Source organism: Somniosus microcephalus, chromosome 8 (genome assembly GCF_052327205.1).
Source record: "Somniosus microcephalus isolate GS21.2 chromosome 8, FLI_Smic_1.0, whole genome shotgun sequence".
Taxonomy (NCBI): domain Eukaryota; kingdom Metazoa; phylum Chordata; class Chondrichthyes; order Squaliformes; family Somniosidae; genus Somniosus; species Somniosus microcephalus.
The window spans coordinates 28,768,926-28,791,223 of record NC_140994.1 but is presented as its reverse complement, the minus strand read 5'-3'; the positions used below and the strand labels follow the sequence as shown (position 1 = coordinate 28,791,223).

Below are 22,298 nucleotides of genomic sequence, written 5' to 3'. Positions count from 1 at the left end.
TGAGCTCCATTGGAGCAGTGTAAGAGGCCGCGGACCGAGAGGTCAGAGTGGGAGTGGAGCGGTGAATTAAAGTGACAGGCGACCTGAAGCTCAGGGTCACCCTTACGGACTGAACGGAGGTGTTCCGCAAAGTGGTCACCCAATCTGCGTTTGGTCTCCCCAATGTAGAGGAGACCGCATCATGAGCAGCGAATACAGTATATTAAATTGCAAGAAATACAAGTAAATCGCTGTTTCACCTGGAAGGAGTGTTTGGGGCCCTGGACAGTGGGAAGGGAGGAGATAAAAGGGCATGTGTTGCATCTCCTGCGCTTGCACGGGAAGGTGCCGTGGGGAGGGGAGGGGCAGTTGGGGGTGATTGAGGAGTGGACCAGGATGTCGCGGAGGGAGCGGTCCCTTTGGAATGCTGAAAGGGGAGATGAGGGGAATATGTGTTTGGTGGTGGGATCACGCTGGAGGTGGCGGATGATCTGTTGAACGTGGAGGCTGGTAGGGGGAAAGGTGAGGACATGTGGAATCCTATTGTGGTTCTGGGAAGGAGGAGAAGGGGTGAGCGCAGAAGTGCGGGAAATGGAACGGACACGGTCGAGGGCCATGTGAACCATGGTAGAGGGGAATCCTCGGTTGAAGAAAAAGGAAGGCATATCAGAAGCAGATTATAACCTAAAATAGATTATCTGCTCATTTACTTCATTGCTGTTTGTGAAATCTTGCTGTGCGCAAATCGGATGTGGCGTTTCCTACCTTACAACAGTGACTACACTTCAAAAGTACTTCATTGGCTGTAAAGCTTTTTGGGACATCCTGAGGACGTGAAAGGTGCTATATAAATGCAAGTCTTCCTTTTTCTTTATTCCCGTTTCCTTGTAATGCAACTATTTTCTATGGGCAAGGTGCAAGGCCTTTTGTCCAAAGTCATGAAATCCAGCATGGGACCTTGTTTTCATAAATATAGGGGGGAAATTCAGTTGCTTTGCACCTCCTGTTAGCGCCTGGCGCTAACTGGGCGCAAAGCAACTAGCGCCCGGGCGCGGCGCCGCCAACACCTCCTGCGAAATTCAGCAGGCGGTTAGCGGCAGCGCTAACTGTTAGTGCCCCGCTGCCTGCGATGACGTCATCGCCGTCTGCAGCGCCCCGCTCACACCGCGACCGCGATCTTCGGTAGCACCCCCTGACTTACCGCCGGACGCTATGTCCGACGGGGTCAGGGGGACTTACCTGCGGCCGGGGAGGCGCTATTTAAAGCCGAGGTGCCGGGCGGCCATTTTTGTTGCTGGTCGCCTGCCAGCACCTGCCTCCGCTGCCATTGCCGGCCTCCTGGCCCGCCTCCCCCCTGGGGAGTGCCGGCTGCACTCCGTGAGCCCGGCACTTCTCTTGAGTGCCGGGCTCTTTTGCTGGCACTCCGATCCCCGGTGGCCCAGCTGGGCCCCGGGTCGCGCTGCGCAAGGCCCCTCCCCTTTAAGAAGGGGAGGAAGGCCTGCAATACCGCGGCGCGATGTACCGCAGCACCACGTAGCGCCGCGATATTTCCTTGCAGTGCCCCAAGAGGGAGGCAGGGCACTTTCAGTAGTGCCCCACTTCCCTCTTGGGGTGCTACCACTCAATTTTGGCCGTGGGGGTGCTAATTTTTCCGCGAAGTTAGCGCCCCAAAGGGGGCGCGGCTCAATTTTTCCCCCTACTATTTTAAATAAGGTCGGTTCACACCTATAGCACATTCTCATTCAGACTCCTAAAAGTCTCACATTATAAAATTGAGCGTGCCACATGTCTGTCACTGATGAGGCTCTGCATCATTGACAAAGCCTCAAATGTTCAGAGCTTAGGTCTCAGTTTCCTCAAGTTGCCTCTAACCAGTCATAAATATCATAAGGAGTTACTGGCTTCTACAATTGATTATATATTGAACAATACCTATTAAAGAAGGCAGCTCACCACCACCTTCTCAAGGGCAACTAGGGATGGGCAATAAATGCTGGCTTTGCCAGCGATGCCCAAATCTCATGAACGAATAAAAAAACATATTAATAATAAACATTACACTTATAAATATATCCAAACTTGGAACAATTCTACACCATTACATCAGGACAAAATACCATAAAGTAGATGCCCTGATTGTTATTAACATCATTAATAAGACCGTTACTGACAACTATTAATTATGCTCTGACTGAGACCTCAAACAGCAATAATATATCAAAAGAAATGTGAGCAGTTTGTCGAGAAAGGAAGCCTGCTCTTACCGGAGATATTGAAGGGCTAAGTGGGGTGATACCAGGGTCTCCCAGGCTTTTAGCTGGCGATGAGTAATTTGAAGAGACATTTTCTGTAGAGAGAGATAAGTATCATTAGGTCATGGTTTAATCTTTCAAAAAAATTGCAAAGAGAACACAGTATTAGAAAACAAAATTGGAAGTAAATTATTCTGATTTACTTATTGACATCTGAGAAATAATCAGTTTTTATTAGATTTATAAGTTAAAATTTTAAGGGGAAAAACACTGCAAATGCTGTTTGGATAAAGGCTCTGCAACTGAAATGCTAACTTCTCTTTTCTCTTTATAGATGCTGATGGACCCGCTGTGTATTTCCATCATTTTATCTTTTTATTTCAGTTTTATATGCTATTTGAATGATGTTCTAAGTCTTCTGAATTTTGAACTTTGATTCAGATTTGGTTCTGATCTCAATTACTCAGAGACCTGAATCTGAAATTGAATTCCGTTTTTTTTTAAGTAGAAAACATTTGTTCTGACAAGCAGGTTCACATAGTGACCGTCACAGCAGTGTCGCTGTGCTTGCCTGGAACAAGCAGAGATGCTGCTAAAAGTGACCAAGGTAGAATCATTCAAATGGGCCAATCGTGGAAATGAGAATCAGGAGAGATGAATAACTGAATCGATATCGCCCGTTTTACACTATCATCCAAAGTCAAAATTACCCCCATAAGTATTCAAAAATCTGACTCAGAACTGCTCATAACAAGGCAGCAAAGAGCCCAGGATCACTGATTTCTTAGTGATCCAGTAAGTTTTATGACATTTTATGCTATTGTTAGGGCTGCAGTAGACCAGTGCCCAAGTGGATAGCCACAAATACTTGAAAATGCTGCCCTCCTGGTTTTTCCATGTTGTGCGCTGCTATTCCTATGTTCTTATGTCCTTATTCCAGCCATGGGCTGATTAGAGGCCCAATAAAAATGGAGGCCCATGTTTGTGCGCTGCCTTCAGCTGCAGCTCTTAAGCACTAAGAACATTTGAACTGCGGGCATAGTTGGAGTCAAGGAGTTTGTATCCTTTCTATTGACAACTGCTGGCAACAGTGGCAGAGCACAGCATGGATACTGCCCACAACATATTGTGAAGGTAAAACCACCTTTGCACATCCTTTTCCGGTGTGTGAATTTAGCAACAATGAAAGTAAATTGCCCAAAAGTTAAAAAAAAAATCTACTCTTCAACCTCACCAGAGTTGTTAGTTTAGTGAGAGGGCTCAGTGCTATAAACTGTGACTAATGGATTAACAGGAGCAAATGCTTCCTGCATGTGGATCCCTGTTTCATTTTGATGTCTTTGTAGCTAGAGAAATATAATCGTATACTTCCTGTCAGCTTCCTCTCGACTGAGGCCTTCACAAGTACAGTGTTTCGGAATGAAAAGCAGTGATTTTTCTGATGAGCTTTTTGAACATTTCAAGATGTATCATTCAGTTGTATAAATTTACAGCCATCTAAAGCAATTATATTTTTCTGTTAGTAACAAAGGGACCATCTGTAGCTGCCAGTTTCCAAAGCTGAACAAACTACAATCGTTTACTTTCCAAAGCATGCTTCCCAAAAGAAAATTGATAGTGTCACAGTCTACACAGAGCATTTGCCCCACCCCCCACAATGCCTCTTTGTACTTGTGAAAATGTTGAATGCCAATTTTTTTTTTTAATTATAAAATTGGTTACAAAGAAATTGAGGTTTTTGTTTGTAAAAGCTAAGCTTATAAAACAAGTAGGATGATTGCTGTCTGATGGCCCTGCTGCAAAACGCCCATGTGTAGATGTTCACAGAAGTTCACAGAAATCACACAGTGCAGATAGAGGCCATTTCGGCCCATCGAGCCTGCACCGACACATATCCCACCTGATCCCCGTAACTCCTACACCAACACATATCCCACCTTATCCCCGTAACCCCAAGTATTTAATCCCCCTAACACTAAGGGTCAATTTATCATAGCCAATCAACCTAACCTGCACATCTTTGGACTGTGGGAGGAAACCGGAGCACCCGGAGGAAACCCACGCAAACACGGGGAGAATGTGCAAACTCCACACAGACAGTCGCCCGAGGCCGGATTCGAACCCGGGTCCCTGGCGCTGTGAGGCAACAGTGCTAACCACTATGCCACCGGGCATGTTCTCAGCTGTGAAGCTTTCTCTAGCCAAATAGTCTACTGCCAGTGACAGTAAAGGAACACGTACGAAGAATGACGTCCTGGGGAGGTAACGGAGGCTGGCGGCTTCTGTAGCACTGGAGCCAGTGCGCCCTCAGAAGGGTGACAGGAAGGGAGAAAATCAAAGAAAAAAAGGTCCTTTGAAAAAGCAGAAGCTCTTTGGTATTGATTGTTCCACGAGATAAAAGATCAGCCTGCTTGCTAACAAAGAGCTGGCAGTGTAGTGGTGCAGTGCACTATTGTTAGCATAAATTAGAATATTTTGACTAAATATCATTTGGATGCACTGCCTGGAATCAGCTCCAAATTGTATATATTATAGACTATGAATGTAATGTATGTCAACATATTATAACAAACAATTACAGTAAAAACTATTTTTAAAATCACATGCAGAAATGAGTTCTAATATAACGAAATGCAAGCGTAAAAAATACCTTTAGATCAACTGTTCCTGAACAGTCAGAAGCACTATAACTGTGATAAAAGGAGGATTTTAATTGTCAATCATCCTTGGGCTGACCTAATAAATGTCTATCACCCCAAATGAGCCTGGATATATGCCCTGCTTCACTCTAGAACTGGCTCAATGTTCATCAACATAATAAACAAAACTGGAACAAGACGCTGTTGCTAATAATGGTTCAAGTTAACCTGTACTGCATTTATTATCAGATAGATTCTGCCATGCAGTGCTTAGTTGAGCAGGCAGGCATTGGGTGCAGAGGGCTGCAGAATTTGGCGAGCAGGCCTTGCTCCCTGAGCTGCTGTTCTGCAGTCTGCTTCATTTAGTGAGCTGAGGTGCATCTTCCTATTTTGTACCTTAGCTCCATTAAGGCCGCAGATTTGATGCATAACTATTTAAGGAAATGTCTAGTTCAATTAGGTGGCTTTTTCCACCAGGTTTGTTCGTTTTACCTTGTGCATCTATTTGGAATGAGAGTAAGGGAAGCTGCATGTGAAAAATAGTCCTTAAAGCGCCTCAGACTTTTGTTTATGTTGCAGTGTTTAGAAGATTATTTTATATACTTCTGCTATTTTTATTGTTAATATATTTTGCAACAATTTTTGGGGCCAATTTTCTTACTCCTTATGGCAAGTTTGTTTTTAAAAGTATCTCAAATACGGTATCTCATGACTGAAGTGGTGCAAGATGAAAGAAGGTATGCCAGGGAGATCAGCAGGCACCAGGCCATATCTGCAGACCTTGGCACACCTATATGCTAATGACCTAGGACAGCTGCCACAGCTTGCTCCAGTTCAGTAGGGAGCCAGTTGCAGAGTTTTGCCATCTGCAGCAAGGACACCTACAGTCAAGTTACAATATATTGATAGCTCTGCAATTGGCTTTCAAGATTGCCACTGCCCACAACATTTACGGTTCTGGTTCATTCCCAGTAGCACTACAATGGCCCAGAAATTAGGTTCGGGGGCTTGCCGCGCGTGCAAGCCCCCGATGTGCACTCACCCGGTGCGCCGACATCTGAAGCCTGGGCCTGCTTGGAATTCCTGTCACTGGCCCGGTTCAGATGTCGGCGCGATGTGCTTACCTGACCCAGCGGCGTAGTTAGTGCGATGTGCCGGCTGGGATCAGGTGAGCACTGTGCAGCCAACCAGGGGAGGGGAAACTTCATTCATGAGTTTGATAGTAAGAACTGTCAAACTCATGAAAAGTACGGGCGCCCAAAAGACTAGTTTAACTTTAAATAAAATTTTAAAAAACATCCCAATAATTAAATAAACTATAAATAACTTTAAAAAACTATTTTAAACAATTAATCAAATTTTTGAAAAAAATAATTTTTTAAGAAATCGGGTCTAAAACTACACTTACCTTACTGTAAAGTCCTTAAAAACAATAAAGCTGTGGAAAAAATATTATAATTTTAAATAATAGACCACTTACCTTAAAGAATCAAGTCCTTACGTCTCCTTTTTATATGTCTAAAAAGTTCAGGCCCTTGCACACGGGCAAACCTGTCAAAAAGAAGGAAGTTCAACGCGTGCGCGCAGAGTCCTGCGCGCACGCGTTGGACCTCTGAACCCCTTGGAGGAAATGCCGGTTTCCCGCGCATGCGCTGTGCATGCTGAAATCCGGCACTTCCAACAGGCCCACGCGTGAGTACCCCGTCCGTACTCACGTGTTGGGACCGTAAATACTGGCCCAATATCAGCTAGTGTGTTGTTGTCCATATAACATCAAACAAGTGACTGGTATGTTAGTCAGCATGGCCAGTACTTTCATTTTCTTTCCCACTTAATAGAATAACGTGACTGTCCAATGTCACCACACTGCTGAATTTCCCAATATACATGGTGTCATTGATGGCTGTCATGTGCCAACCTGGCTGTTCGTAAGTGACTATATTTTATTAAGCCATTTGACATGTGAAGCGCTTGGGAGATGAGTATGGCAAGGTTCAATTGTAAGGTACTGCTCGGCTGTATGCCATGCTTAGGTATGGGCACACATGAGATGCAATGAAAGAGCTGTAAGGTTGTATGATAGCTAGGCAGGAGCAAGCAACAAAAGTTGATGAGCAACACTTTGTGTCATGGAATCTGGTCAATTAGATGCCATTTGTTGAGAGATGTTTCTGTAGGGTAGCAAATATTTATAAATGCCTTGTCAATTCGATTCACTCCACATGATATCAAGAAACAGCTGAGTGCACTGGACACAGCAAAGGCTACGGGCCCTGACAACATTCCGGCTGTAGCACTAAAGACTTGTGCTCCAGAACTAGCCGTGCCTCTAACCAAGCTGTTCCAGTATAGCTACAACACTGGCATCTATGCGACAATGTGGAAAATTGTCCAGGTATGTTCTGTCCAGAAAAAGCAGAAACAAATCCAAGCTGGCCAATTACCACCCCATCAGCCTATTCCCAATCATCAGCGAAGTAATGGAAGGAGTCATCAATAGTGTTAGCCAATAACCTGCTCACCAGTGCTCAGTCTGGGTTCTGCCAGAACCACTCAGCTCCAAGCTTAGGCTGATAAGTGACAATTAACATTTGCGCAGCACAAGTAACATCTACAAGGCGCAAGTCAGGAGTGTGATGGAATACTCTCCACTTGCCCGGATGGGAGCAGCTGCAACAACACTCAAGAAGCTCGATACCATCCAGGACAAAGCAGTTTGCTTGATCAGCATCCCATCCACCACCTTAAACATCCACTCCCTTCACCACCAGCGTACCATAGCTGCAGTGTGTACTATCTACAGGATGCACTGCCGCAAGTCGCCAAGGCTTCTTCGGCAGCACCTCCCAAACCGCCACCTCGGATAAGGACAGCAGGTGAATGGGAACACCATCACCTTCAAGTTCCCCTCCAAGTCAAACACCAAGTCCCGACTTGGACATATATCACCGCCGTTCCTTCATCGCCGCTGGGTCAAAAACTTGGAGCTCCCTACTTAACAACATTGTGGGAGTACCTTCACCACATGGACTGCAGTGGTTCAAGAACAAGACTCACCACCACCTTCTTGAGGGCAATTAGGGATGGACAATAAATGTTGGCCTTGCCAGTGATGCCCATATCCCAAGATTGAATTTTAAAAAGCTTACGTCGTGGGGGAGAGAGGTCAGGTTATCAAGGTTAGGAATGACTTTTTAAAAATTATTTTGACACCTGTAGTGTGACAGGTGGTTAAAATTCACAAATAGACACTGTATAGACGATTCTGGTTTTGCTGATATGCTTTCTGTTTTGCCAGTAGTTAAATTACACAAAGCCACAGATTTCCGAGAGTTGTCCATTGGTGTTTTGTTACATAATCTTGATCAGTTTCCAGCTGCAATTTAATGATTAACTGATAAATAGCACAAATGTGTGCGTGTATAGATCTATATATGTAGCAACAGATAGGTAGATTTGTAACACATATATAAAAATAAACACGCTATTTGCAATGCAGAACTAGCCATGCTGTTCTGCTGCTTTTGTCAGCCTATGCTCCCAGGAATACCTGTGCTATCAGGGCAATCCCAGGAATACCTGTGCTATCAGGGCAATCCCAGGAATACCTGTGCTATCAGAGGCAATCCCAGGAATACCTGTGCTATCAGAGGCAATCCCAGGAATACCTGTGCTATCAGGGCAATCCCAGGAATACCTGTGCTATCAGGGCAATCCCAGGAATACCTGTGCTATCAGAGGCAATCCCAGGAATACCTGTGCTATCAGGGCAATCCCAGGAATACCTGTGCTATCAGGGCAATCCCAGGAATACCTGTGCTATCAGGGGCAATCCGAGGAACACCTGTGCTATCAGTGCCAATCCAAGGAATACCTGTGCTATCAGGGCAATCCCAGGAATACCTGTGCTATCAGAGGCAATCCCAGGAATACCTGTGCTATCAGGGGCAATCCGAGGAACACCTGTGCTATCAGGGGCAATCCAAGGAATACCTGTGCTATCTGGGCCAATCCCAGGAATACCTGTGCTATCAGGGCCAATCCCAGGAATACCTGTGCTATCAGGGCCAATCCCAGGAATACCTGTGCTATCAGGGCCAATCCCAGGAATACCTGTGCTATCAGGGCAATCGCAGGAATACCTGTGCTATCAGGGCCAATCCCAGGAATACCTGTGCTATCAGGGCCAATCCCAGGAATACCTGTGCTATCAGGGCCAATCCCAGGAATACCTGTGCTATCAGGGCAATCGCAGGAATACCTGTGCTATCAGGGCCAATCCCAGGAATACCTGTGCTATCAGGGCAATCCCAGGAATACCTGTGCTATCAGGGCCAATCCCAGGAATACCTGTGCTATCAGGGCCAATCCCAGGAATACCTGTGCTATCAGGGCAATCCCAGGAATACCTGTGCTATCAGGGCAATCGCAGGAATACCTGTGCTATCAGGGCAATCCCAGGAATACCTGTGCTATCAGGGCCAATCCCAGGAATACCTGTGCTATCAGGGCAATCCCAGGAATACCTGTGCTATCAGGGCAATCGCAGGAATACCTGTGCTATCAGGGCAATCCCAGGAATACCTGTGCTATCAGGGCCAATCCTAGGAATACCTGTGCTATCAGGGCAATCCCAGGAATACCTGTGCTATCAGGGCAATCCCAGGAATACCTGTGCTATCAGAGGCAATCCCAGGAACACCTGTGCTATCAGGGCCAATCCCAGGAATACCTGTGCTATCAGGGCAATCCCAGGAATACCTGTGCTATCAGGGCAATCCCAGGAATACCTGTGCTATCAGGGCAATCCCAGGAATACCTGTGCTATCAGGGCCAATCCCAGGAATACCTGTGCTATCAGGGCCAATCCTAGGAATACCTGTGCTATCAGGGCCAATCCCAGGAACACCTGTGCTATCAGGGCCAATCCCAGGAATACCTGTGCTATCAGGGCTAATCCCAGGAACACCTGTGCTATCAGGGCCAATCCCAGGAATACCTGTGCTATCAGGGCCAATCCCAGGAGTACCTGCTATCAGGGCCAATCCCAGGAATACCTGTGCTATCAGGGCCAATCCCAGGAATACCTTGCTATCAGTGCCAATTCCAGGAATACCTGTGCTATCAGTGCCAATTCCAGGAATACCTGTGCTATCAGGGCAATCCCAGGAATACCTGTGCTATCAGTGCCAATTCCAGGAATACCTGTGCTATCAGTGCCAATTCCAGGAATACCTGTGCTATCAGGGCCAATTCCAGGAATACCTGTGCTATCAGTGCCAATTCCAGGAATACCTGCTATCAGGGCCAATCCCAGGAATACCTTGCTATCAGTGCCAATTCCAGGAATACCTGTGCTATCAGGGCCAATCCCAGGAACACCTGTGCTATCAGTGCCAATTCCAGGAATACCTGTGCTATCAGGGCCAATCCCAGGAATACCTGTGCTATCAGGGCCAATCCCAGGAATACCTGTGCTATCAGGGCCAATCCCAGGAATACCTGTGCTATCAGGGCCAATCCCAGGAATACCTGTGCTATCAGGGCTAATCCCAGGAATACCTGTGCTATCAGGGCCAATCCCAGGAATACCTGTGCTATCAGGGCCAATCCCAGGAATACCTGTGCTATCAGGGCTAATCCCAGGAATACCTGTGCTATCAGGGCCAATCCCAGGAATACCTGTGCTATCAGGGCCAATCCCAGGAATACCTGTGCTATCAGGGCTAATCCCAGGAATACCTGTGCTATCAGGGCAATCCCAGGAATACCTGTGCTATCAGAGGCAATCCCAGGAATACCTGTGCTGTCAGGGCAATCCCAGGAATACCTGTGCTATCAGGGCAATCCCAGGAATACTTGTGCTATCAGGGGCAATCCGAGGAACACCTGTGCTATCAGTGCCAATCCAAGGAATACCTGTGCTATCAGGGCAATCCCAGGAATACCTGTGCTATCAGAGGCAATCCCAGGAATACCTGTGCTATCAGGGGCAATCCGAGGAACACCTGTGCTATCAGGGGCAATCCAAGGAATACCTGTGCTATCTGGGCCAATCCCAGGAATACCTGTGCTATCAGGGCCAATCCCAGGAATACCTGTGCTATCAGGGCCAATCCCAGGAATACCTGTGCTATCAGGGCCAATCCCAGGAATACCTGTGCTATCAGGGCAATCGCAGGAATACCTGTGCTATCAGGGCCAATCCCAGGAATACCTGTGCTATCAGGGCCAATCCCAGGAATACCTGTGCTATCAGCATCAGCCCAGGAATACCTGTGCTATCAGGGCAATCCCAGGAATACCTGTGCTATCAGCATCAGCCCAGGAATACCTGTGCTATCAGGGCAATCCAAGGAATACCTGTGCTATCAGGGCCAATCCCAGGAATACCTGTGCTATCAGGGCCAATCCCAGGAATACCTGTGCTATCAGGGCAATCCCAGGAATACCTGTGCTATCAGGGCAATCGCAGGAATACCTGTGCTATCAGGGCAATCCCAGGAATACCTGTGCTATCAGGGGCAATCCCAGGAATACCTGTGCTATCAGGGCCAATCCCAGGAATACCTGTGCTATCAGGGCAATCCCAGGAATACCTGTGCTATCAGGGCAATCGCAGGAATACCTGTGCTATCAGGGCAATCCCAGGAATACCTGTGCTATCAGGGCAATCCCAGGAATACCTGTGCTATCAGGGCCAATCCCAGGAATACCTGTGCTATCAGGGCCAATCCTGGGAATACCTGTGCTATCAGGGCCAATCCCAGGAACACCTGTGCTATCAGGGCCAATCCCAGGAATACCTGTGCTATCAGGGCTAATCCCAGGAACACCTGTGCTATCAGGGCCAATCCCAGGAATACCTGTGCTATCAGGGCCAATCCCAGGAATACCTGCTATCAGGGCCAATCCCAGGAATACCTGTGCTATCAGGGCCAATCCCAGGAATACCTTGCTATCAGTGCCAATTCCAGGAATACCTGTGCTATCAGTGCCAATTCCAGGAATACCTGTGCTATCAGGGCCAATTCCAGGAATACCTGTGCTATCAGGGCCAATCCCAGGAATACCTGTGCTATCAGGGCCAATTCCAGGAATACCTGTGCTATCAGTGCCAATTCCAGGAATACCTGCTATCAGGGCCAATCCCAGGAATACCTTGCTATCAGTGCCAATTCCAGGAATACCTGTGCTATCAGGGCCAATCCCAGGAACACCTGTGCTATCAGTGCCAATTCCAGGAATACCTGTGCTATCAGGGCCAATCCCAGGAATACCTGTGCTATCAGGGCCAATCCCAGGAATACCTGTGCTATCAGGGCCAATCCCAGGAATACCTGTGCTATCAGGGCCAATCCCAGGAATACCTGTGCTATCAGGGCTAATCCCAGGAATACCTGTGCTATCAGGGCCAATCCCAGGAATACCTGTGCTATCAGGGCCAATCCCAGGAATACCTGTGCTATCAGGGCTAATCCCAGGAATACCTGTGCTATCAGGGCCAATCCCAGGAATACCTGTGCTATCAGGGCCAATCCCAGGAATACCTGTGCTATCAGGGCTAATCCCAGGAATACCTGTGCTATCAGGGCAATCCCAGGAATACCTGTGCTATCAGGGCCAATCCCAGGAATACCTGTGCTATCAGGGCCAATCCCAGGAATACCTGTGCTATCAGGGCAATCCCAGGAATACCTGTGCTATCAGGGCAATCCCAGGAATACCTGTGCTATCACGGCCAATCCCAGGAACATCTGTGCTATCAGCACCAGCCCAGGAATACCTGTGCTATCAGGGCCAATCCCAGGGATACCTGTGCTATCAGGGCCAATCCCAGGAATACCTGTGCTATCAGCATCAGCCCAGGAATACCTGTGCTATCAGGGCCAATCCCAGGAATACCTGTGCTATCAGGGCCAATCCCAGGAATACCTGTGCTATCAGGGCAATCCCAGGAATACCTGTGCTATCAGGGCAATCCCAGGAATACCTGTGCTATCAGGGCCAATCCCAGGAATACCTGTGCTATCAGGGCAATCCCAGGAATACCTGTGCTATCAGGGCAATCCCAGGAATACCTGTGCTATCAGGGGCAATCCCAGGAATACCTGTGCGATCACCAGCAGCCCCAGGAATACCTTCGCCCTCCTTAAGCACCAAATGTTGCCACTCCAAGTTACCAGATAACAGGAGACTGAGCCCACTCCATCCCTGCTTCCACTTGGACTTTGTGCCCACCCATCCTTCAGCTTCCCACTTCACCCATGTGCTCCATTCCTGGCCCTACGTTCCGCCTTACAGAACTTGCTGGGAACAGCACAGGAGGTCCATTAGTTAGTACATAGTGATAATTCACAGTAAAACAAAGACAAAATTCTGTTATTGACTGATCTAAGGTATAATACTCCCGCTTGACATTCAGTCTCTGGGATGTGCTGACATTGACATTTGAGGCCTGTGTAGATCAAAAGCTCCCAAATTAAAAGCCGATTAACTGATTTAAGAATGTAGTCGTTTCTTTTGGGTTTCCAATTAACCAGATAAAACAAAACTCACAAAAGGGTAGAATACTGTATAGAAGGCTTAGCCTTTCTAAAATGCATTCTGTTTTTGTCACTCCTGATAGTTCCACAAATCCATGTGATTTCAGCAATTTTACCGAAAAGGTGTTTTGTTAAATGATTTCTTTCAGTTTCCAGTTGCACTTTAATGATTATCGCACTTCACACATCATTCATGAATAGTAAATTAAAAACTAATTACTTGCAATACAAGCAGTCAGTTAATACCTTTTGTTTCTCAAAAGAATGTTAACTAATTGACCAAAACAAATACCTATTTAAATGTAATTCTTTTGATCACAAATAGCAATTATTTTCATTCAATGCAATCAAGTGAAGATTGCTTTTTAGTAACCCGAGCAAGCTGTGAAATTACTTTCTATTCATCGGGTGTATTTTTAATTAACTAAATAAAATACTGTAAAAATGTTATGAATAATTTGATTAAAGAGCTCTTTTAGATTCTAGAAATATCTCATATAATCGACAAGGAAAATAAATACACAGGCATTCAAATTTTTACTGTCACGACAAGGACATACACACAAGCCAGAAATTATTCCAGGGAAAGTGTAGCAAAAAGTGATAAATCAAGGAATTTCAATCATAAGAACATAGGAAATAGGAGCAGGAGTAGGCCATTCGGCCCTTCGAGCCTGCGCCGCCATTCAATGAGATCATGGCTGATCATCGACCTCCACTCCACTTTCCCACACTATCCCCGAATCCCTTGATTCCCTTATTATCCAAAAATCTATCAAACTTTGTCTTGAATATACTCAATGACTGAGTATCCACAGCTCTCTGGAGGTAGAGAATTCCAAAGATTCGGAACCCTCTGAGTGAGGAAATTTCTCCTCACCTCAGTCCTAAATGGTTGACCCCTTATTCTGAGACTGTGGCCCCTGGTTCTAGACTTCCCAGCCAGGGGAAACATCCTCCCTGCATCTACCCTGTCAAGCCCTGTAAGAATTTTATATGTTTCAAATAGATCACCTCTCATTCTTCTAAACTCTAGGGAATATAGGCCTAGTCTACTCAATCTGTCCTCATAGGACAATCAATCTTGTCATAGTTTGAAGGTAGTGCTTACTATATGGTGTGCATTCTACTATTATGCACAGACACACATTCTGGTATGGTTGTATCCAGTTAGCACCGCATGGGACAGTAGATCAATGATTGAATTTAAGTGTAGACATTTGGGCTTGTACAAATACCAACTGAAAGGAAATTTCCTCGGAGCTCCATCGCCGTAACTTTGCCGGAAGTGTGGCACGAATCTCATTTATGCGCTTAAGTGGGGTTTCCAGCGCACTTTGCAGCAGAGTTATGGCAGCGGGGCGAGAGCACATCTGAGGAAATTCTGGGCCCAGCTGGTGTGATTTGATGGCACCTTTGCTTTTGAGGAGGTGGGGGTGCTATCTACTGTCCCTTACAAACCACAGTGACTACACTTACAGGCTGTGAAATGTTTTGGGATGACCTGAGGAATGTGAAAAGAGCTATATCAAACGCAAGTTCTTCTTTAGTGAGAAGGGAAAATTATACAGCACAGGCTGAAAGCATAGCCTCACCCCAATGTGAGGCCGTCCACCCCTCACAAAGTGCCGTAGTGCTAGCTTTGTAGGACAACAAGGGTATCTGAACAGTGCCAGTACAGCCACTACTCTGCTGATTATATCAAAGAAATATAGAAGTACCCTGTGTAAACAACTGACATACAAATATGGGGGTGAATTCCTGCGGGAGTTCTCCCCTTATTGCTCTAACTTCTGTGAAAGATCCACAGACACCCTGGAGAAATGATGGAAATTCAACCCCTATGTCGAGAACACTGCTTAGTTAAAATTCTTGGCTTTCAAGCTGTCCCTATACAAAAGAAACTTTAATACTACATAATAAATCCCAGGGAAAAATTCAGATTATGACACTGCTGCACAAATTGGATTTACCAATTGAACCTTTATTCACCTTAGGAACATTAAGGACTTGACAGGACACACTTTGTAATAGAAGCACAAGTCACTTTATTTTATTACATCTATGTCATACTACAATACAATTATAATTTTTTTAAGCCTGAGAAACTAATAGTCACAGTCATGCTCATGTTCATATAATTTGATTGAACTATTCATGAAAATGATAGCTTCAAAAAAGTCACTACTTCACTATTTTGTTTGAGAAGGAAAAGAGAGATATTTTATGAGGGATATTTACTGGCGGAATACAGATCACAGTAATATCAATGGTCATCGGCACCTCACTTTGTAGACCATTGCCTGTCCTTCAAGAACCATTATGACCGTAGAAAATAGTGCGGCTTTCAATATTCACACACTGACTCGCTCCAAAAGATTGCAATGCCGCACATTCATTCATAACAACCAACGTACTTTAGAAAATCACAAGCAGCAGCCATTTTTTTGTGAGGAAGTGACTTGGTTGTATGTATCTGCAGATGCGGGGAGGGAGGTTCCCAAGACGCATACTTTGTGAAGTTTTAATGGCACATTCCAACTTGTAAATATTGCCAAAATAATTCTTCAAAGACAATCTTTGTCCCCTTTCATTCATCGCCTTTTATCAGTGCCGGGACAGAATTACGCTTTCAAGTGGTACATTTCAGAGCTCCGCATTCTACTTGATATGCTGGTGCTTTCAGATTTCCCTCTCTCCCAGTGCAATTGCTGCAAAACTTTGACTCAAGTGCAGGAAGGAAAAATAAATGGCCAATATCATTAGCAAAAGCTCACTAAATTCAGTAATATAGATGTAATAATGGCAAACAGATACATTTTTATTGTTCCAATTATGTTAGATGAAAATTTTCTCCCATTCATTTCTATTGCAGTAGGAAAGCTAATTTTAGCATTTGGCTTGGCTCCACATCCAGTGAGATTTGACTGCCTTTCTTATTTAGCAGATCTCTGACCTGGGACTGGTTTTGCCCTCACTGGATGTGGGGCCAAGCCAAATGCTAAAATTAGCTTTCCTACTGCAATAGAAATGAATGGGAGAAAATTTTCATCTAACATAATTGGAACAATAAAAATGTATCTGTTTGCCATTATTACAACTGTTGTGCCAGTTATAGTGTGAATGCAGCTTGAAACCAGAGTAAGACCCAACCTGACACCACAGCACAGCAGAGTGAGATTTCCTAGGGGCAGGAGACACGCTCAGCTTTGGCTTAGAGTCTGATTGGGCCTTAACGCTCAATTTACACTACACGAATTTAGTGTCAGTGTGAAGTCAAAGCCACTTCACACTGACACTGAACTTGCACTGTGAATGCACTGTAAAAGTATATATAGAATCCAAAATTCCACTCGGGCCCTGGGTGCATCTCCGGAAGGGGAATTGGAAACTCGGTCAGAACCCGGTTCTGCCAGAATTCTGGATAGGAGGCTTGGAAATTCTGGTGGCGGGGAAGGGCGAATATTCCACCTGCCCACCCCACTGCATCAGGGGGATTTATTTGGGAGGCCCCCAGGCAATTCCACGCAGTGTGCCACCTGTTAGGCCCAAATGAACCTACGCCTGATGGGAGCAGGAAAACGCTCCATTATGGGCCTTCCTAAGGTGCCAAGATGCCTCAGGAAAAACATAATTGAACCTGGGGCAAGCGATTACCTTAAAGAGCCACCTTTAGGTGCTGAAGTGTTGTACAGATTCATTTCTGTTAGGCCCCGCCTAGGTTGCCTATGCTCTGTCGGGGCAACATGATGCCACTGATGTACCTTTACAGGTGCGGTGTGATTTGGGACATGCTCGGCATTGTTCTGAGTTGGTGGACTTGGGCCCCCCACCACCGTACTTCCACCAGTGAAGCAGAGCCATCAGCATTACAGCCCCATGTTATTTAATATACACATGAAAAATTCCCAACTTAAAGTGAAAAATGCCCTAACTTTCCTCAGAGCTGTTCCTGATCTGCTGCCATAACTTCATCGGATGTGCGGTGGGGTAGATTTTCAACTGACGTGGACCGACCACCCATTATAGAAACCGCCCAATTTAAATTTTAATTTAAATCACAGGAATGAAAATCGGGCTGTCTTTATAAAGGATGACCGATTCACAATGCCAGTTTTACATCGAGGCGGGTATTTGAAAATCTACCCCAGTATGTCCTAAAATAACATGCTATGTTTATTGGAGCTTTTTAAACAGTGCCTTAAGCTATGTACCAAGTTGGAGCTGGACTCCTCCATGCTCCTTGACATTGTGCACAGGCTTTCTGGCAGGCTTTCCAGTGCACCAAGCATTTGGGTATGTAGACATATCAGCCTTCTTCTGTAGCCTGGGCCATCAACGTCCTCATCTGATTCCTCTGCAGCAGAACTAGTGTGCGACCTCGCCTGCTGGCGAGCTAGCACCTAAGCTTTCCCCTTGCCCTGCCTCCTGCGCACTTGTGCCCGGTGTCTCACCACGTGCAGATCCCTCCTAGTGTCATAGAGTCATAGATTTATACAGCACCGAAAGAGGCCCTTCGGCCCATCGTGTCCGTGCTGGCCATCAAGCCCTGTCTATTCTAATCCCATTTTCCAGCACAAAGATTATGCCCCTCATAATTTTGTACACCTCAATCAGGTCCCCCCTCAGCCTTCTCTGCTCTAAGGAAAACAACCCCAGCCTGTCCAGTCTCTCTTCATAGCTGAAGCGCTCCAGCCCAGGTAACATCCTGGTGAATCTCCTCTGCACCCTCTAGCCTAGCCTCTAAAATACGTGCAGTGTCAGTCTCTGAGCTGGTGGCTGCGAGTGTAAAATCGAGCGACGGTGACTCTTCACCTTCACTGTCTTCTTTCTCTCCCACCTCTGATTGGGAAGGTTCCAGTTCTTGGGTATTTGAAATGAAAACGGGACAAGGGCTGGGTTGTGTTGAGGGGAGAGGAGAAAGTAAGAAGTGCATACTTACACCATCTGCCGCTTGCAAGTTGGGAGAGATTGTGGGATGAGGGAGAAGTAGGAAGAGAGAAGGAGGATTAGGTATAAGAACATAAGAAATAAGAACATAAGAAATAGGAGTAGGAGTCGGCCATTTGGCCCCTCGAGCCTGCTCCACCATTCAACAAGATCATGGCTGATCTTCTACCTCAACTCCACTTTCCTGCACTATCCCCATATCCCTTGATTCACTTAATATCCAAAAATCTATCAATCTCTGTCTTGAATATACTCAATGAGTGAGGCTCCACGGCCCTCTGGGGTAGAGAATTCCAAAGATTCATCACCCTCTGAGTGAAGAAATTTCTCCTCATCTCAGTCCTAAATGGCCGACCCCTTACTCTGAGACTGTGACCCCTGGTTCTAGACTCCCCAGCCAGGGGAAACATCCTCCCTGCATCTACCTTGTCAAGCCCTGTAAGAATTTTGTATGTTTCAATGAGATCGCCTCTCATTCTTCTAAACTCCAGAGAATATAGGCCTAGTCTACTCAATCTCTCCTCATAGGGCACCCTCAAGATACCCTCATCATCGATCCCTCCAGCCCCACCAGTGGCCATGGCCTCAGCAATGCCCTTTTCCATGATGGCCAACACTGTCTTCTCCATGGGGCCATCAAGATCCTCATCTGAGGAGGCACGCTTGTCCTCCTTCAATTCTTTCCTGCTGCCTCCTGTTATGCGCCACCTTCTCCTGCAAGAAAGAGGGAAGCGTGTCAGTGAGTGTCCTGCAATATGTGTGGATGATGTGACTGTCATGGTTGAATGTGCCAGTGTGTGCATGCTGTGAGTGCAAGGCTTGCAACAGTGCTAAGTGTGAGGGTGAGTTAAACCATATGAACTGAAGGGTTGAGTACTGATTGATAGAGATTGTTGGTAGGTGGGGGATGGGGGCGTAGTGAATTGAACAGTGGATGAGGCTAATTGGTAGGATATGCCATTGAAGATTGAAATCACTCACCTTGACAACTCGTGTCAGATCGTTAAGCTTCTTCCTGCACTGCATCCATGTTCTTGGACCAACACTCCTGGCATTGAACTCCACCACTATTTCTTTCCACTGCCTTCTGAGCAGAAGTCTCAAGGGCTTTCTGCCCCCCTACGGATAGAGGGTTTCTCACTTTCTCTCCACCTCTTCCACTATATTATCGAAAAACCTTGGTGCAGGCTCACTTGCATGTTCACCTATTCTTCCATTTTTTACAGCACAGATTCAACTCACAAAAAACTCCCACCACTTCTTCTAGCCACAAAGCACCTCCCCTTTAAGAGGTGCAGGCTGCCTTTAAGTAGTGCGAGCAATCCGCAATATCAGGCCCTCTGCTGATGCGTGCAGCCAATGAACAGTGCGGGTAGCGTTGGATGCACACAGCAATCATGCAAAACAGCAGGCAGCACCAATTTAACATGCTGCCTGCAACACAATGAATGGGTGTGGGTTAATCGCGTACCGCAATCCCCATGCTCGTTTTTGGGGATTATCCAATTTAACCCCCATACTGGTTCAGCTGATGCAATAAAAAAAAGGCAATGGATCAATTCCTGTTTTGGCAAATGGTACATGGGTATGGGTTAACAGTAGGAAAAAGATAAGGGTCCAGATTTTGCAGCAGAAATAAAATGGCGAGGTTATCAGTGCTCACCGTTATTCAGGAGTAAATCGGACAGCAACTTCTGGCATCTGCACATGGGCAGTTGAACACAAAATCAGGAAGCTGCTGTCCAAGATGTCCTGCTCCTCTTGAATCTTCGCTACACCAGTACCTCGCCCAAAGACTCGGCATTCACCTACATGGAAGATGTGATGTTGTGGTATTTACTGGCTAGATACCCACTAAACTCGCCAGAAAATGTTAGGGCTTGTACATTCAAGTGTAAGCGAATTCTTGATGGTGTGAAGTCTTAATTACTGCCAAACAACCACTCTGGCACTAAAAATTTACTTTTAAGAGGGCGGAGTTTCATTCTTTCAGATTTGAATTAATGTTGGAGATTTTCGAAAACTAAAAAATTTAAATAACTTTTTTTTAACTTTTTCTTTCTGCCTCTTTTATCTCTCTCTTAATCCCATCTCTCTTTCCCTCTTCACTTTCTGTACATGATTTGGCATTGAATTCACCGCTGGCCACAAAATCCAGGCCAAAAAATAGTCAGATCAGCGAATGAACAGCAAGTCAGACAGGCTGAATGAAATTCTCGAGTCCCTATGCTTTAATAGCGTGAAAGACTGGCAAGATCTCTTCAAGTATGCTGATTTGTGATTTTCGCCAATCCATGATTAGAAAGCACTTTCATTTTTATAATATTTAACATCTCTTCATTGGCCCAGAAATTCGGGTCTCCACGGGTGAGTACGCACGGGGTACTCACCCGTAAGCCCAATGGAAGTGCCGGTTTCGTGCATGCACTGCGCATGGGCGGGAAACCGGCACTTCCGTTCCCCTGAAAGAAGGGGTTCAGAGGTCGAACGCGTGCGCAGGAGAGGCTGCGCGTGCACATTGAACTTACGTTTTTTTGCAGGTTTTCCTGGGAGGGTAAGTCTCCAGAAGTGTAAAAAGCAGTCACAAGGCCTGCTTTTTACAAGGTAAGTGGTGAATTAGTTAAAATTAAAACATTTTTTCCACAGGTTTATTATTTTTAAATATTTTAAAGAAAGGTAAGTTTATTTTTAGCCCCGTTAGAAAATTAAAAAAAATTTCAAAAATTTAAATTATTTACCCATTATTTTAGTGCATATGGAAAATTGGTTCAAATATCAGATTTCTATAAATGGTGCATAGTTTCCTGTTGATTCTGGGAGTGCACTGGCATCAGTTTTGTGCTGAGGAAGATTCTCACAAGAGCCCTAAACTCCTTTATGATATTCTTATTACGGGTTTACCAGAAAACAATTTGAAGCACATTACTGTAATCTCCTAAAAAACTGTGTCTATTCTTATTCATCATTCAATGAATGTTTTCTGAAATCGGATTGGTCCATAGGTCCTATGTGACCATTAAATATAAGTTCTGAGTGATCATTGTCTGACTAGGTGTTGCTAGGCTTATTTGGATCAATTTGACGTGGGATTCAGTATCTGTTGGCAGCTCTCCTGCCCCACATTCTGGCATTTCACTCCCAGGTCTGACATGTGTGCACTCAGACCCTTCCCCAAGTGCTTGCAGTCCCCTAATAAGAATTCCCATCACCCCATATCTGTTGTGTCTCAGAGCACCTCCCCCCGCCCCCCTCCACCCCCGTCCATTCTAAGTTCTCCTATATCAGCCATCCAAGTACTTTGAGAACACATGCCACACTGGTGTCCTTAAGGCCCAGGTTTGCTCCAAGCATTCCCCAACTCATCACAAACATTTTCAGGTCCCAAGTCTGCCCCAAGTGCTTTCCAGCTCCATGTACTTCCTTCATGCTACCTGGCTCATTCTCAGTGTCTTCAGCCTCACCCTAGTAATCCCAGAGCCCAGGTCTGCCATCTCCATTCCCAGGCCCAATCATTCACCTGTATCATTCCCAAATCACATACACCCCCATCTGTTCCACCCATTATGTCCAAGGCCATAGCGCCCCGTAGCCACCAGCTCCATTACCTCCTGGCTTGTGTCACCCATTGCATCCCAGGCCCAACACTGGACTCCTGGCCCAAGCCCTAAGACCCTAGCTTTCTCTTACCCATGCATGTTGCAGCAAAGCTATCTAACATTGCAGATTTTCTTGGATCGATTCAACAAAGGAAACATCAAGACCAGGACTGCGATGTACACCAGCTCTCTCCCAACCTCTAGTAAACTCAAAGCCCAACTTTCCAAAAGAAAATGTGAACAAATGGACGAGCCTAGTGTTGTTGGTAAAGGATTGGGAGATGGCAAAAAGGACATTGATGGGAACAATCGCCTGCTCTATAATTTGACTAAAAT

General features: G+C 45.8%; 1 protein-coding gene across 3 annotated transcripts in view; it reads right to left on the bottom strand.

The window, feature by feature from the left end:
- hspa12a (heat shock protein family A (Hsp70) member 12A) overlaps positions 1–22,298 on the bottom strand; it is a 155,591-nt gene that overhangs the window by 75,103 nt on the left and 58,190 nt on the right. For all 3 annotated transcript variants that reach the window (XM_085994411.1, XM_085994413.1, XM_085994414.1), the window contains exon 2: positions 2,244–2,326. In XM_085994411.1, the coding sequence (XP_085850537.1) occupies positions 2,244–2,326 (83 nt within the window). The remainder of the gene's footprint in view (positions 1–2,243; positions 2,327–22,298) is intronic.